The 17,239-nt window shown below is 35.7% G+C and overlaps 1 protein-coding gene across 3 annotated transcripts in view; it reads right to left on the reverse strand.

The window, feature by feature from the left end:
- The window catches only part of PPIG (peptidylprolyl isomerase G), a 53,850-nt gene that overhangs the window by 24,444 nt on the left and 12,167 nt on the right, over nucleotides 1-17,239 (reverse strand). For 2 of the 3 annotated variants that reach the window (XM_080798666.1, XM_080798667.1), the window contains exons 2-9: nucleotides 13,089-13,136; nucleotides 12,716-12,793; nucleotides 12,550-12,624; nucleotides 11,447-11,554; nucleotides 10,587-10,631; nucleotides 9,442-9,529; nucleotides 3,380-3,409; nucleotides 3,153-3,292 (exon numbers count right to left, since the gene is read on the reverse strand). In XM_080798666.1, the coding sequence (XP_080654792.1) occupies nucleotides 3,153-3,292; nucleotides 3,380-3,409; nucleotides 9,442-9,529; nucleotides 10,587-10,631; nucleotides 11,447-11,554; nucleotides 12,550-12,624; nucleotides 12,716-12,776 (547 nt within the window). In that variant the 5' untranslated portion in view covers nucleotides 12,777-12,793; nucleotides 13,089-13,136. Of the gene's footprint in view, nucleotides 1-631; nucleotides 786-3,152; nucleotides 3,293-3,379; nucleotides 3,410-9,441; nucleotides 9,530-10,586; nucleotides 10,632-11,446; nucleotides 11,555-12,549; nucleotides 12,625-12,715; nucleotides 12,794-13,088; nucleotides 13,137-17,239 lie in introns of those variants that run through there. The other variant, XM_080798668.1, reaches the window with a different exon arrangement.

Consider the following 17,239-nt stretch of genomic DNA (forward strand, 5'->3'; position numbering starts at 1 on the left):
TTAATATCCCATTATTTTTCAGTAAGAGGGCCATCACCACTGCCCCCAATTCCACGTTAAGGGCAATGAATGGGAGCGATCCTGTTGCTATACAAATGAGTCTCTGTATTCTTTACCATCTACTGAGTATAAGATTCACTAGCTGCTTCACTTGCTCTGTTCTTTGTATATTGTCAGGCAATGTTTCCTACCACATATATGCAGAATTTCTGCTCATATAACTATTTATTGTCATGTTGCCACAACTCAGCACTTGTGTTTCTATAATGTAGCAACGGCCCCCTCTCTTGTTGCATGGTCAAGGTATACAGACCTCTATTTAAACAACTCCAGCAAACTCTCAAAAGACCATGACCTGAGGTCCTGCCAACTCGTGAAAAACTAGTAAGTACCTTGACTGAGGTAGTGGTTTCATTCTCTGGTGGTCTGTGTTCTATCCTCCACTCTGCCCCATGACAGTCTCTACAAAAACGCAGTTTTTATTAGCTTCCAGTGTTCCATTTCTGCATCTTTTGGAAGGTTCTTCTTGACTGTGAACCTTCTCAGGCACATCCAACTAGCTACAAAAAGCAGAATTTCCAATCTTGCAACAGCAAAGGGAGAAAGGCCCAAGAAGATTGCCCAGACTCACCAAGACCATATACAGGTGGGCCCAGACAGTCAGAATTCTTCAGAAGTCTTTTTGTTTTCTTTCAGGAAGTTAGAAAAAGAAAAGAAAGATTCTGTATTTATTTCTTTTTAAACTGGGGTGTAAATCTCTCAAACAAGGTTTTAAATGTAATGATGATGAACACCACCGTGTTGCATGAAACTCTGTTTCCAATTTAAAACTGTAAGGAGGCCATCAATTAATAAACTGGATGTGAGATACAGCTCTACGTAAAAAAAAAAGATTATATAGAGGCATGACAAAATCCATTCTAACCAATATTCTGAATGGTAACTAAAGGACTGCAGAGTAACAGGTTCCAAACTGTGTGACCTCGAATATAAAGATCTTTTCATATTTCCACAGTATGGTCCAGAACAGAGTAGGAATGGAAGCTATGGCTCAAAACAAATCTGACCTTTTCAGGAACTCCTGGGCAGACACTAATAAAGGGCCTAATGTATGCCCCCTGCCACCCCCCCAACTGCTGAGAATGATAAGGGCAAGGGATGCTTCCTTAGCACAGCAGGATACTACATCAACTTTCAGCACAACTTCCTGGTCATAATAGCATAGGCAAAATTAGCATTTATCTCTATTAAGTGAAAATACATCAAAAAGACATGAGACATAAATAACAACATATAAAGAGTGACCGTCATTCACTTTCTCTTTCAGCACATATTCAAACACTGACATTTTATTATCAAAAGAATCTTTACACCAATTAGAGAATCTATGATAACTGCTTATGGTTTAAAAGGTATATTTTTTAATTACCTCAATTTCTTTCTAAATATATAAACAACAGTATCCTTAACTTTTATAAGCAGAGAATAGATCCTAACACAAGAGATCTTACAGACTACAAACTACAAGGCAAAAAAAAGAGAATAAAAGATAAAGATTTCCTAGATGATATGGGAAGAAGTAATGCCTTAAACAAAAATGTTCCAATTGTACTAAAAACACTCTGAAGAAATAAGTATCTGTACCAGGGTCCAAAACTTGCAAACATCACAGATTGCTTTTTAGTTTTTAATTTTCTAAAAAATTAAGTTATTCAGTAATACCTCATTCTTTACTGGATCCTCACAAACACAAGGCATACATTATACATGTTGTTTGTACATATAGACAGATAGCCAGGCTCATGAACACCAAGAAGTTACATAAACACTCCCATTATGAGCTGCAGCATACTCCTGCAATGGTTTACAAGGTACATACTCGATATGACAGAGAAGAAAATGAAATCATCTGAACCAAAGTGGAATACAGAAACAGAAAATTAAAAGTAAGTCCTCTCTATGACAATCTCCAGTCTTTTTAAATTAAAACAAATGTGTATATTTCTAAATGATACAAAGAAATTAGTATACCTGAAATTTGAGAACAGAATGTTCTACTTACGGCAATTCTGAAAGGGATTTGTTGAAGACTTTAATGCATTAGCAATACACAATAGAAAAAAGTTCTAAATCTGGAGCCAGCAAGCTTAGGTTTGAAGCTTAGCTCCCTGATGTGGTAAACAACTTAATCTTCCAACCATCTTCACCTGTAAAATGGGGGAAATACTACCGGGTTGATGTGAGGATCACAAAAACTTACAAATGACTCTCACATTTGTTAAACACGAAAAACTAAGTATTGGTATTATTATTTCCTAGACTAGTTAGAATGGGCAGAATAAAGTCCATTTATTGTTTTATTGTTTTCTCTACAGGTAATCTCACCCTGTATTTTTAGAGTAACAGACCCAGTATCTGTAATAAATGGTAGCAGTTACATATTTCACAAATATAAACACTTAAAATACTCACTTAAAACAAAGTTCTTACCATTCAGATAGTATCATATCAAACTACTGGTCATGTTAACTTCAAAAGTTCTGGTCTAAGAAGTTTCTCAAAAATGCCAGGTGCTTCTGAATCTCAGGAGTGCATGAAGGGAAAATAATTTATTCCCCAGTTTCGTAGTCTATGTTATTCTCTTCAACTGTTATCTTCCCCTTCACTGTGTCTTTCTCTAGAAGAGTATTTATTTACCATGCTATTTAGACAAATACCGTCAAAAAAACAAAACAAAGTGGAAGGATAAATTACAGCAAGTACCGAGAAAATTAAGTGATTCCATGGTAAACGAACAAAGTATAAAGATAAAATACATTTAAAAAACAAAAATGCCTGAAAATTGGATGCCTGGGTGGCTCAGTTGGTTAAGCAGCTGCCTTCGGCTCAGGTCATGATCCCAGAGTCCTGGGATCGAGTCCCGCATCGGGCTCCTTGCTCGGCAGGGAGCCTGCTTCTCCCTCTGCTTCTGCCTGCCTCTCTGTCTGCCTGTGCTCACTCTCTCTGACAAATAAATAAAATCTTTAAAAAAAAAAACAAAAACACCTGATATTTATATTCACATTAGTATAAATTTCATGCCAACTATTTAGAATGTCTCTGCTCATTTTGTATGCATAAGAATTACCAGAAGTATGTACTCGTTTTCTTACCTTTAGATTTGGGAATTAGCTCTCCACAACTGAGTATCCGCACCTCAGCAAATGGTTTGCTGGCTGCATCTGTTTTCTGGTTTTCTATCTCTCTCACAACTTCTTGACCAGATATCACTTGCCCAAAAACAACATGATGCCTAAACAGTCAATTGCAAGATGATCAAATAACAGCTTTTAATTTTAACATTAATTTAAAATGGTCAAAAAATAAAAATAATCTTTACCCATCTAAATGAGGAGTTGGCTTCGTTGTTCTTTGGAAGTCATCAGATAGAAGAATAAAAACAAAGTCAGAGAAAAACAAAGTTAGCATCTCTAAAAAGGAAAAGAAAATAACTGCATTGGAAACAAAGTTGCAAAGAAATCATACACTATTTTAACATAATAGAATCTTATTACATTAACCTTAAGTAGAATAATGCAAGATGCCTTTTACATCATCTATTTTCAAAAACTTATTCTGATCATAAAATGAATACCTACTCATTGTTGAAAACTTACATGTAATTAAAGTTGACATTTTGGTGTCATTTCTATCCATCTATGTTTCTTGCATGTGACTGGATTCTTACTGAATATTCATAGGTATACGAAGTTCTACAGTTGTATAACGTTCTATTGTACGGACAGACCATAATTTATCAAAAGATTCTACCAGCTTATAGCTTTCAATGTAAATTATAGTGCTTTTCAACCTTAACATTTTAAACAGTTAAAGCACAGGTCACCCCCTTATCCATGGTTTTGCTTTCCACTGTTTCAGTCACCTATAGTCAACTGCAGTCAGTCGCAGTCCAGAAGCAGACAATCCTCTTCACATACTGTCAGTTCAATAGTAGCCTAATACTATGTCACAATGCCTGTTAGTCACCTCATCTCATTTTTTCTGAAGATTTTATTTATTTGACAGATAGAAAGAGCCCACGCAGGGGGAGTGGCAGGCCGAGGGAGAGGGAGAAGCAAGTGTCCCACTTAGCAGGGAGCCTGACGTGGGGCTCAATCCCCAGACCCCAGAATCATGACTTGAGCTGAAAGCAGACGCTTAATCAACTGCGCCACATAGGCACCCCTCCCCTCACTTCATTTCATCAGGTAGGCATTTTATCATCTCACATCATCACAAGAAGGATGAGTACAGTAAGATATTTTCACAGTGACCACATTCATGTAACCTTTGTTACAGTGTATTAGTATAATTACTTTATTTTATTACTATTGTTGTTAATCTCTTACTATCCCTAACTTATAAAGTAAACTTTATCTGCAGTTTCAAGCATCCACTAGGGGGTCTTAAAACGTACTCCCCATGGATAATATTTAGAAGGTCCTCACACATGTTCTGTTGGACCAGAAAAGAAACGGTTCTTATGGTGTTTATAAAATTTTCAATTAGTTGCCAAGATTCAAAATTTTGGATACTTTCACATAAAAGTTCAGATTTCAGACCTTTTTTGGAAAGCTGGAAGGTGTGGCACTGGGCATGTGGCAATAATGGGTCAGGTTGATTATTCTTGTCTTTTTAATACATGGATTAATAGTTTAGGTTCTTGTCCCAGCAGGCTTTATTTGTTTATGTTACTTGCCTAAGACCTGAGGACTTTTGAATTTTTTAGCCCTGATAAACAAGGAAACTTCACAATGAAGAAAGAGATCTGGATTAAAACTTTGGACAAAACTTAGGATGCCTGGGTGGCTCAGCTGGTTAAGCACCTGCCTTTGGATCAGGTCATGATCCCAGGGTCCTGCTTCTCCCACACTGTCATTCTCCCTGCTTGTGCACGCACTCTCTCTCTCTCCCTGTCAAATAAATAAAATCTTTAAAAAAAACAACAGAAAACTTTGGACCAGACTCAAAGTAAGCAAAAAGTCCAACAAATGAATAATATTTTAAAATTCTTTTTTCCACTCCACACATTGCTTAAAGCTCTATAGTTAAGAAGACTGATATTTGAGTAGCTATGAAGACATACTGCTGTAACGACCGAAGGTGAGCATTGTATATCATTTATTATTTTTTTTAAGATTTTATTTATTTTTTGACAGAGATCACAAGTAGGCACGCAGAGAGGCAGGCAGAGAGAGGAAGGGAAGCAGGCTCCCTGATGAGCAGAGAGCCTGATGTGGGGCTCGGACCCAGGACCCTGGAATCATGACCTGAGCCGAAGGCAGAGGCTTTAACCCACTGAGCCACCTAGGAGCCCCTCATTTATTATTTTAAAGAATCATCAAGAAAGGCATTAGAAGTTTGGAAGAAGGAACACAATTTAAGCTAAGCTTTGGTTAAAGCCCACACAATACTAATGAAAAAAATTCAAACATGTAAATGTATTTTTAAATACATTTTATTTAATTTAAATCAAATAATTTAATAATTAAATAATTTAAATTAATTTATTTAATTTAAATACATTTAAATACATTTAAATACATTACTTTCACATTACTTTTACTTTTACAACCAACCTATTATTGTTTTCTGACTCTAACAGTTATGCTCAACTGAACCTGCTTATACCATCTAGAGATATAAAAACCTATGTGTATATATGTATTTGTATTACATATTTACATTCAATGTATATATACAATTTACGTTTAGATCTAGTCAATCTTTGCTTTACAGATACCTTTGCCAAGTTCCTTGCCCTCTAGAATTTACTTGTAACCCCTAAACAAATACTCTATATTTTCATGGTCATTCCCAGATTGGTTATTTTTTAAAAAAAAGTATTGACGAGGAGTACAAAAACTAGAACTCCTGTAGAGTGTTGGTAGGAATGTAAAATGATGTGGAAAACAGTTCAGTGGCTCCTCACAAAACTAACTACAGAATTACCATAGGATTCAGCAATTCCACTTCCTGGTATACACCTAAAATTGAGAAGGGACTCACACAAATATGGGTATGCCAATGTTTGCTGCAGCACTCTTCATAATAGCCAATAGGGGGAAACAACCCAAATGTCCACCAACAGATGCATATGGATAAACTAAACATGGTATGTATAAGCAGCCATAAAAAGGAAAAAGTTCTGATACATGCAACAACATGGTTGAACCTTGAAAACATGCTAAATGAAATAAGCTCGACACAGGACAAATATTGTACGGTTCTGCATGTTTCTCTAGAATAGGCAAACGCACATAGATAGAAAATAGAGGTTACCAGGGGCTGAGGGTAAAAAGAAACCGGTTAATTTCTGGGACAATGAAATAGTTTTGGATACAGTGGTAACAGCTCCAGTATTGTGAATATAATTAATACAATTATACACTTAAAAATGGTTAAAATGGCAAATTTTATATCATATGCGTTGCCACAATAAAAAATAATTTAAGATTAAAAACTGATGTTTTTCTCCTTTAAAAACAGTAACACAGAAATTAAAGAAGGGCTACCTAGAAATTAAGAGATAAGGAAAAATCAACATATAGAGGGAAGGTTCTGAAAATATACATGAAAGATTACATAAACTTAACAGAGAGGTTTTGGTTAGCATAGGAAGGATTTTTCTGAAAAAGAAAAAAAAAGAAAAGAGAAAGGAAAACAAATGATAATACTAAGTGTTGTTGAGAATCTGGTGACAGTGGAACTTTGCATACTGCTGATACCAGAGTCCAGTAGCAATAAATCTGCAAAGGCTTAAAAATGCACAAACAGGGGTGCCTGGGTGGCTTAAATGGTTAACCATCTGACTGGCTCGGGTCATGATCCCAGGATTCTGGGATCAAGCCCCCTTCTCCCTCTACTTCTGTCCCTCCTCTCTGGTTGTGTTCTCTCTCTCAAATAAATAAAATCTTAAAAAAAAAAAGTGCAAACATTTCACTAAGTAAACTCCTAGCAGTTTATGTAAAATAATTAAAAATGCATCCAACAGGTATAATAATGTTCACTGCAACAGTTCGAAAACAAAGAAGCAAGTCAAATGTTTAAAAATTAGGTAAATAAAGCATAATACATCCAAACAACGGAGTCACATATAGTTATTAAAAATGTTAATACTTAGTGCTGTGCAGAGATTTATACTGCATCCAAAAGTTGGTTATAGAGTATATGCAACATTTATTTATTTAGGATTTTATTTATTTGTCCGGGAAAGAGAGAGAGTGCATAAGCAGGGGGAGCAGCAGGCTGAGGGAGAAGCAAGCTCCCCACTGAGCAAGAAGCCCAATGCAGAACTCTAACCCAGGACCCTGGAATCATGACCTGAGCCGAAGGCAGACACTTAACCGACTGAGCCACCCAGACATCTCTGTATGCAACATTTAACATTCTTTTTTTTTTTTTTTTTTAACATTTTATTTATTTATTTGACAGAGAGAGAGAGATCACAAGTAGGCAGAGAGGCAGGCAGAGAGAGAGGGGGAAGCAGGCTCCCCGCCAGAGCAGAGAGCCCGATGCAGGGCTCGATCCCAGGACTCTGAGATCATGACCTGAGCCGAAGGCAGAGGCTTTAACCCACTGAGCCACCCAGGCGCCCCCCTGTATGCAACATTTACTTTCATTTTTAATGCAGAGAAAGATACCCTGGGGATGGGAATGTTCTTATTACCTGTGTTCTAATTTTTTCTACAACCAACACAATATAAATTGTTTTCATTTAAAAAAATCAGAAAAATCCCCACATAGGCAACTGGTTTAATCAACCAGAGTATATTCACACAATATTATGCAGCTGCAAAAACAAATGAAAAGGATCTCTATGAAATGACATGGAATGATTTCCAGGATATAGTGGTAAGTGAAAAGAGCAAAACACGGTATATAGTATATGCTATCTATCGTGTAAGAAAAAAAGGAAAATAATATATATGTATCTGTGCTTATCTTTATTTAAAAAAAAAAATAGAGGAAGGGGTGCCTGTGTGGCTCAGTCAGTTAAGTGTCTGCTTTCAGCTCAGGTTATGATCTCCAAGTCCTGGGATCAAGCCCCTCATCACGCTCCCTGTTCAGCGGGGAGTCTGCTTCTCTTTCTTTCTTTCCCCCCCATCCCTCGCCACCACTTGTTCTCTCTCTTCCAAATAAATAAATAAAATCTTAAAAAAAAAAAAAAACTACAGGAAGATAAACCAAAATCTAATAAGGTTGGTTACTAAAATGGATGGGTGGGAACAGGATGAAAAAATGGGGAATGACAATGGGTGAAGAGTTAGGTGGGAGTGACAGTTTCAGAGGCATTCTTTTTGAATCACATAATGTTTTATAAACAAACACAAACAAAAAAACAAAAAACAAATCAAAACCAGGTGAGAGAACAAAATATACTCATAAACAAATGAACCTAACATACTGAGTCACAAAACCACACAGAACCACACCAAAATGCACTAATCCAAGTCACTTCTAAACAATTACTTTAACTACACACTCTCAATCTAAAACTAAAAATAGCTATAAATAAACAGTAACGCTAGTGAATAGGTTACTTTCCACAGTAGTATAGAACAGTGATTTTCTACTCTAGGACTCAGCAAATGGGTACAAATTCTGAAATAATGGGAGCCAAGTTTCTCACTGCTGAAGGGAGTTACAAATATGGAATAGTAAAACACTGGAATAATCCATATGGTGCTTACAGATTAAGTTCCTCTGAGAGTGGGAGAGTTCAAGGTTGCTGAAGAGGAGAATAAATCTGTATCCATAGGACATAATAAAAAAACATGCACTGTTGACAAGAGCCCTGGTCAAAATTTTGTGGGGGTCAGAATTGGAGAGCATCACAGTACTGACTTTGGGGTTATAAACAAATTTTAGTGAGTACATGAATTCACAAATACAGAATCTTTGAATAATAAGGATCAACTGTATTCTACTCTTTGTAATCATGTAATTTATAAAGAGATACTCTATATCCTATTATTAAATGTACCCTCTAAATAGATAACTCTTAATCAATTATTACTGAGATGAATACAAAGTGGCGACTTTTCTATCATTCCTTTTACCTTTATTAGCTGCCATTCTAAGGAACAGCTTTTTCTTTCCCCTTTTTTTTTTTAAATTTTATTTATTTATTTGACAGAGAAAGATCACAAGTAGGCAGAGAGAGGGGGAAGCAGGCTCCCTGCTGAGCAGAGAGCTTGATGCGGGGCTCCATCCCAGGACCCTGAGATTATGACCTAAGCCAAAGGCAGAGGCTTAACCCACTCTCTTCAACTCTCCAACAATTCATTGTTCTCCTTACTTCAAAAATTTTCCCCTTTATGGATCCCTTTATTAGTGATCAATGAGAAATGACACACCATAAGAAGGGATATTTTAAATGATCGTGGCAGAGATACTTACATGAAGAACTGTGAACCATTTGTATCCTTCCCTCTGTTGGCCATAGACAAGAGAAATTCTTTGTTGTGTTTAACAGCAAAACTCTCATCTACAGAAAAGCAAAGTTTTCAGTTACATTACTGATATAACCTCCAGAAAAATTTCATTTTCATGCTTCATTTCTTTTGTTCATATGTGCTCTTTAGCACCAGATAAAATTTAGATAAGTCAGGTTAAAATAAGAGAGAATCAAATATTAACTAGCTCCCTCTCCCATCTTTTTAGATAAAAATATTTCTAATTTTCAATCCTTTGCTAAAATTCCAAATACTATTATCAACCCCCTTCCTTTCCATTTGCATTTGTCTATTTTTTTTTCCTGAAAAAACAACACAGCTTTGATTATTCAAGCAAAAAATAAAATGTTCCTTAAAAAGCAAGAGAAAGAAACCAGACAGGATTCTTTTACATTTCATCTGTTTCATTTTTGAGCACAAAAAGGCACATATACTATTTTAAACACAGAGAGGCACTCATTAACAATCTCTGCCACGGCATCATTTATTGTAGAATAGCTTGCCTTCCAATCTTGGATTAGAATATGGGAACAATGCAAGTGGAATGTGAAACAAAATTTCACTTAATCCCTAATGTGAAAGATGGGAAATATGAAATTATATCCACATTCATATGTTTGTATTTCTTTCAAATGATCTTCACATCAATAAAAAATAAGAGAAAACTTAAAAAGTTGAGAAAAAACATTATAGGCAAAGTTTAGTAAGTTAAAGAGATTTTTTAAAAAGTGCATAGGAAAGTTTACCCACTAAGCATGTGGATATTGTTACTATGAAATACTGCTAAATCTCTTTTAATAAAAATGAAGATTAAGCTATGGAAGTTCCCATTCTAGCACTATACTTCCAAGATTTTATTACAGACCATTGAAACCCTTCAAATAACATGGTGCATTAATGTCCTCAACACACAAAAATTCCTACCTCTATAAGAAAAGCTATCACATAAAATTTTTCACAAGAAAATTAACTTTTGGATTCACTGAATGCAGTTGGATATTAGTATACTGTTTAGTAATCTTATTGATTCAATAGAGAAAAATAACACAGAAAACATTAAAAATAAAATTTAAATGTAAACATCTTTACCTTCAAAAAATCCTCCGTAAATAGATTCCCCTCCTCGTCCATTTCCTAAAGGTGAAAAACACAAGACTCTTAAACTCTCAAAACAATAATCTTTTTGAAGATGTCCCCTAAAGAAAATACTTCTTACAAAGTAGGTGCTCAAATGACTTCAAATAAAAAATACTCAAAGGCTCACAGGATATCCTAAAAGATACTAATTTAAATTCAATACTGACAAGATCCCAAATTACTTTCTTTCCCCTTCGATACAAGAGCAAAAATGTGACAAGGCCTATTAAGATATGTGGGGAAAAAAGAACATTCAGATTCTAATGATTATGTAGACCTTTGAACAAAAATTAGATTTTTTCCAAAGCATCTTTAAAAATAGTTTGTTTTTACAATTTAAAAGTATAGGTAAAAACTAGGGGTGCCTGGGTGGCTCAACTGGTTAAGCATCTGCCTTTGGCTCAGTTATGATCCCAGGATCCTGGGATCCAGTCCTGCACTGGGCTCCTTGCTCAGCGGAGAGCCTACTTCTTCCTCTGTGTGCCGCTTCTCCTGCTTGTGGTCTCTCTCTGATAAATAAGTACAAATCCTTAAAAAAATAAAAAATAAATAAAAGTATAGGTATAAACTATACTGTAGTTAAGGATTACTAGTTTTGACAAGACCAAACACACATACTGATAGGTTACTAAGAGAGGAATACAGAATTGTTTTTTATCCAGAAGCAAATTTCTGAAATTACTTCATGCATCAAAAGTAAAATTATTTCCTATCTACTTCCTTCTTTTTGTCTACTTGAGTATTTCTACAGACTTGTCTAACTTTAAAATCTATGATACTTAACAAAGCATACATGATTTTCAAAGTCTTACCTTCACTGAAGTCACCACCTTGAACCATAAAATCTTTGACAACTCTGTGAAAAAGACAACTCTTATAATGTAATGGCTTCTGAGTTGATTTCCCTGTCCCCTTTTCACCTACAGAGAAGAAAAATTAGTTGGCCATTTAGTAGAAAGGAAGTCAAGGAAGCAGTATTAAAGCAAAATTAATGATGAAAACTTTTCCCTATAAAATACACGTCTTCTAAACTATGTAGATGTTTTTAAACTAAAACTTTCTCTCCCCTTAGGAATTCTTTTTTTAATTCATTTAAAAAACATCCATGTTTTTCTGCAGAGTACAGAAATATAGAAATCAATCTCAGATTGATTACAAGGGCGCCTGGGTGGCTCAGTGGGTTAAGCCTCTGCCTTTGACTTGGGTCATGATCTCAGGGCCCTGGGATCAAGGCCAGCATCGGGCTCTCTGCTCAGTGGGAAGCCTGGTTCCCCCTCTCTCTCTGCCTGCTGCTCTGCCTACTTGTGAGCTCTCTGTCAAATAAAAAAATAAAATCTTTAAAAATAAAATCCCATTACAAGTGGCATTTTCTAAAATTTACTTTCATGGGGTGTCTGGATAGCTCAGTCGGTTTAAGTATCCGACTCTTGGTCTTAGCTCAGATTGTGATCTCAGGGTCATGGGACTGACCGCCCCCCCCACCCCGTTGGGCTCTGCTGCTTAAGGTTCTCTCCTTCGCTCTAAATGAAGAAAAATATATTACTTTCACATCTTGGTCAATGGTACATAATCTGCATAAAGAAAATTAAAATATGTTAAATAAAAAAATTAAAACTATAGTCAAATGGTACGACTTTTAGGACAACTAAAAATGTCAACAAACGGGACGCCTGGGTGGCTCAGTCGGTTAAGCCACTGCCTTCAGCTCAGGTCATGATCCCAGGGTCCTGGGATTGAGACCCGCATAGGAATCCTTGCTCAGTGGGGAGCCTGCTTCTCTCTCTGCCTCTGCCTGACACCTTGCCTGCTTGTGCTTGCACTCTCTCTCTCTCTCTCTCTGACTAAATAAATAAATAAATAAAATCTTAAAAAAAAAAAATCTTACAAAGAAAAAAGAAAAAAAATGTCAACAAACCTGTACAAAGACAACGAAAGTTCTCACATGTTTTGGGGCACACATCAGAAAATAATTCAAAGACAACTCTTCCAGCTGAAAAAGAAGGAAGCTCATTTATACTTTACTAATTTTTAATATTAAATATTCATTTACAAATGTTACATGGGAAGATTAATTTTCTTACCAGGTTGATTATTAATTGCAATGTCAAAAAAACATCGAGGACGCTGAACCTTTATTCCCATGGCTCCAATACTTCAATCTGTGAATAAAATACAGTTTCAGGCAAACAGAACAAAACAGCAAAAATTTCTTATAAATTTCTAGGGGAAAAAAAAATCCTGAAACACAAACTAAAAATGTAGTTTGAACTTAAATTGACATTTTTTTAAGAGATTAGACTGCACTTTGTGAAACATTAAAGATAAAAACAAAAAACAAAAAAAAACCCCTTAGACATAATATTATAAAATTCTATTTTAACCACTAAATATAGATTGCCACCCACACAGAAAACTGTACTAAGTCTGTATGATTAGTGAACTCAAGCAGATTACCTTTAAATAGAGAAAAATCAAGGGCAGATTAATCCAATCCTTTTGCTCCTTGAAAACAAAAAGGAGAGTTTTGATTAAAATGGTGCTTTAAAAAGAAAAACATTAAAATTCCTAAAATACAACAAAAATAAATTATCAAGGAAGAAAATGGGATATTTTAACAATAGTAATATATGGTATCTTTCCACTCTGAGTAAAATCACAACATTACATATGAGGCTATTTTCTGATCATGAGCAAGAGACTTTACTGATATGCTAGTGTAGACGCAAAAAATACCAATAGGTGAGATACTCTGTAAACACTTCTATCTACATAGCAGATCATTAACATTCTTTTAATAAGACATTTATTTGAAGGACTTAAGATATTTCAGCCATGATATGTGGTAGGATATGACAGGGTAAAGTGAAGAGCAGAAGAAACAAAGGTAGTTAGTTTAAATAGCATCCAAAATTATGGACTATAAAAACAGCTGCATCTGCTCAGAATAGAAACTGTAATGTATATGCTTTTCTGAAAATTATCATATCTAAGCTGGTAGTTCTACAAGCACTGTAGGATATTTTAGGTCCAGCAAAGCTGTGAAAAATTTATATTCTCCATCCCAAATAGATTCCTGTCTTTATCAAATTGTATAGATATCTATAGATTCACCATAGATTTTAAGAAATAATATCATAGTATTACTTTACCAGTTTCCGCCAATGGTAGTGTTTTAGAAAACTGTTATATAATACTGCCACTGTAGCATAAAGCAGAACAATGTTGATACAATCCTTTATCCCTGTTCACATTTCTGTTTTACTGGCACTCATCTGCATGCTTGTCTATTTATTTAGTTCTACACAATTTCATCATATGTGTAGGTTTATGTATTACCATCTCTCATCAATTTTACACAACCCACAAACTATAAATCAGAATACTCAATTTTGCCCAAATCACCAGCAATTTGAAAAATGCAGATATGTATTCATTCGTTTAATGTTGATTATGTGAATTAGGGATAAAATTATATAAAAGACATATTATATTGCATTCAAAATCATGCCAAGTGTTGGTATATTCACTTTTGGCATTATTGTATGAGAAGGCGGGGGGACCACATTTTTCATGACTCCTCCATTTTTTATTTCTAATAGATATAATGGATACTATAATTTGTTTCACATGAAACACAAGCAAAAAAGCTAAATTTTCAATCCTCCAATAACCCAGACTTCCTGAAAACAAAAGAACTTCGTAATTTTATAATCTTGCCAAGTTTGTTGCATTGTTTTTAGTTGTACAGAATCTCAATTCCTAGGGGCGCCTGGGTGGCTCAGTGGGTTAAGCCGCTGCCTTCGGCTCGGGTCATGATCTCAGGGTCCTGGGATCGAGTCCCATATCGGGCTCTCTGCTCGGCAGGAAGCCTGCTTCCCTCCCTCTCTCTCTTTGCCTGCCTCTCTGCTTACTTGTGATCTCTCTCTGTCAAATAAATAAAATAAATCTTTAAAAAAAAAAAAAAAAAAAGAATCTCAATTCCTGCATACCTGAAATTGAGAATATGTTGAATCCACAAAGCTGAGGAAATTTTCTTAAAAATCTTAGTACCTGATTATCCTTATCTTCTAAGTAATTTTTATAGGCCTTCTTAAATTCTCTACTTTTGCAGGTAGAGGAAGAGAAGACAAAGTTTAACGATTTATTTTTTCCCTGAAAAACCCTATATAGCTACTTATTTAACCACAATACCCCAAGTAGAGATTTCTATTCATATATGAGTACAATACTCTACTATTATTACAATGAGTACTAATAGTATAGATAATTTGTCCCAAACATATCAAACTGTTTATAATTACAGTTAATTTCCTACATGCAGTACTGTGTTCTTGAAAACAAACTCCCAATTTGAAACCAGTCCTAATTTGGGTGCCTGGGTGGCTTAGTGAGGATTCTGGGATCAAGTCCCGCATGGGGCTTCCTGCTCAGTGGGGAGTCTGCTTATGATCCCTCTCTTTCTCTCTAACGAAATCTTAAAACAAAAGTAGCCATAATTTATGGTAAGTCAGAAAAATCCCTAATTACCCATAACCTTTTAGACACAATCTTTGATAACTGTCTGAGTTTCTCAATTCTAGGGCACAATGTAAAAAAAGTCTACAGCTCTGGTACTCTGAAATGGCAATGAATACCACTACTAATTTACAGATTTATAAGCACAAGTGGGAGCTATCAGGATAGTGTTTGTTTTGTTTTGTTTTAAAGATTTTATTTATTTATTTGACAGCTTAGAAAGAGAGAGAGCACAAGCAGGGGGCGTGGGAGAGGAAGAAGCAGGCTACCAGCTGAGCAGGGAGCACAATGTGGGACTCGGTCCCAGGACAGTGGGATCATGACTGAGCCAAAGGCAGATGTTCAAACCACTGTGCCACTCAGGGGCCCCTTGTTTTCTTTTTTTAATCTGAGAGCTGCTTACCTGGATGAGTTCACCTTGGGAAAACTGAGCTACACTTAGATTTTACATAGGTTTCGGTACACTATACCGAATACACTATATGTATTTTTATATATAAAAAGTTTTTTAAAAATAATAAATCTAAAACAAAACTTTACTTCTCTACACCCACTTCTCTCAAAATTTAGTAAATGTTATCACTGTCCAAATCAGCCAAAGCTGAAAAACTGGAATCATCTGTGACTACACTCTCCTTCATAGCCATTACCCAAATCATTAATAATTCAGTTTGGCACGGATTTAATTTTAGCTTAAAAAATGCTCTCATCATCTTTACACCATTATTATCATTTCTTACATGGACTACTGCAATAGCCTCCTAACTGGTTTCCCTGTTTTTACGTAGTCCTCTATCATCTATTGTCCATAGAATAACCTGAATGTAGCCATCTTTAAAAGCACAATTTACCATTTCATTCCTCTACCTAATATTTTCTAACATACATCACATTTATTTTTTTTAAGATTTTATTTATTTATTTGAGAGACAGTGAGAGAGAACATGAAAGGTGAGAAGGTCAGAGGGAGAAGCAGACTCCCCATGGAGCAGGGAGCCTGATATGGGACTCGATCCCAGGACTCTGGGATCATGACCTGAGCTGAAGGCAGTCGCTTAACCAACTGAGCCACCCAGGTGCCCGACGTACATCACATTTAATCAGAATGTATTTCCATGGATTTTAAGAACCTAAACCAGCACTGTCCAACAGAAACATAAGCCGCATTCATAGTTTTTATATTTTTAGTAGCCACATTTTAAAAAGTAAAAAGAAACTGGTTAATTTAAATATTTTATTTAACTCAGTATGTCCAAAATATTACCTCAACATATAATCGACATAAAAATGTGATTGTGAGATATTTCCCATTCTTTCTGGGATACTAAGTCTTAAAAATCCAGTGTTCATCAACTCAAAATTACCATGTTTCAAGTGCTCAATGGGTACACGTGGCTCATAGCTACTGTACTGGACAGCACAGCTCTAAATATTTTAGCCCCTACTGACCTCTACAACTTCATCTAACATTCTTCTCAACTTTGCTTTAGAAACACATGTTCCTTCTTCAAATATCCCGGGGTGCCTGGGTGGCTCAGTTGGTTAAGCATTTCCCTTCAGCTCAGGTCATGATCCCAGGGTCTTGGAATCAAGCCCCACATTGGGCTCTCGGCTCAGCAGGGAGCCTGCTTTTCCCTCTTCCTTTGTCCCTCCTCCCTGTTTGTGCTCTCTCTGTCAAATAAATAAATAAAATCTTTAAAACAAAACAAACATCCCAAGGCCTAGTCCATCAGGTCTTCCACATTTGATGTTTCTTCCATGTGGGATGCTCTTACCCCAGACTGTCATGTGGTTCATTCCCTTACTTATTTTAAGTCATTGCTGAAGTATCCCTCCACAAAGAAACCATCCCTGACCAGTATATTCAAAGGAGCAGCCCCTGTCCTCCAACACTTTCTATCCCCTTACCTGATTTATTTTTCTTCCCTGCCTTTATTGTTAATTTATTTTATTATAAATTCAAGTTTTTCTATCTGTTCTCACTAGAATATAAGCTCCATGATGTGATAAACCTTTTTAGGTTTGCTCCTCTCTTAATTCCTAGTGCCCTAAACAGTATTTGGCTATGGTAAGAAATCGGTACTTAATAA

The sequence above is a fragment of the Martes martes genome (genome assembly GCF_963455335.1).
Source record: "Martes martes genome assembly, chromosome: 3".
In the NCBI taxonomy this organism is placed as follows: Eukaryota; Metazoa; Chordata; class Mammalia; order Carnivora; family Mustelidae; genus Martes; species Martes martes.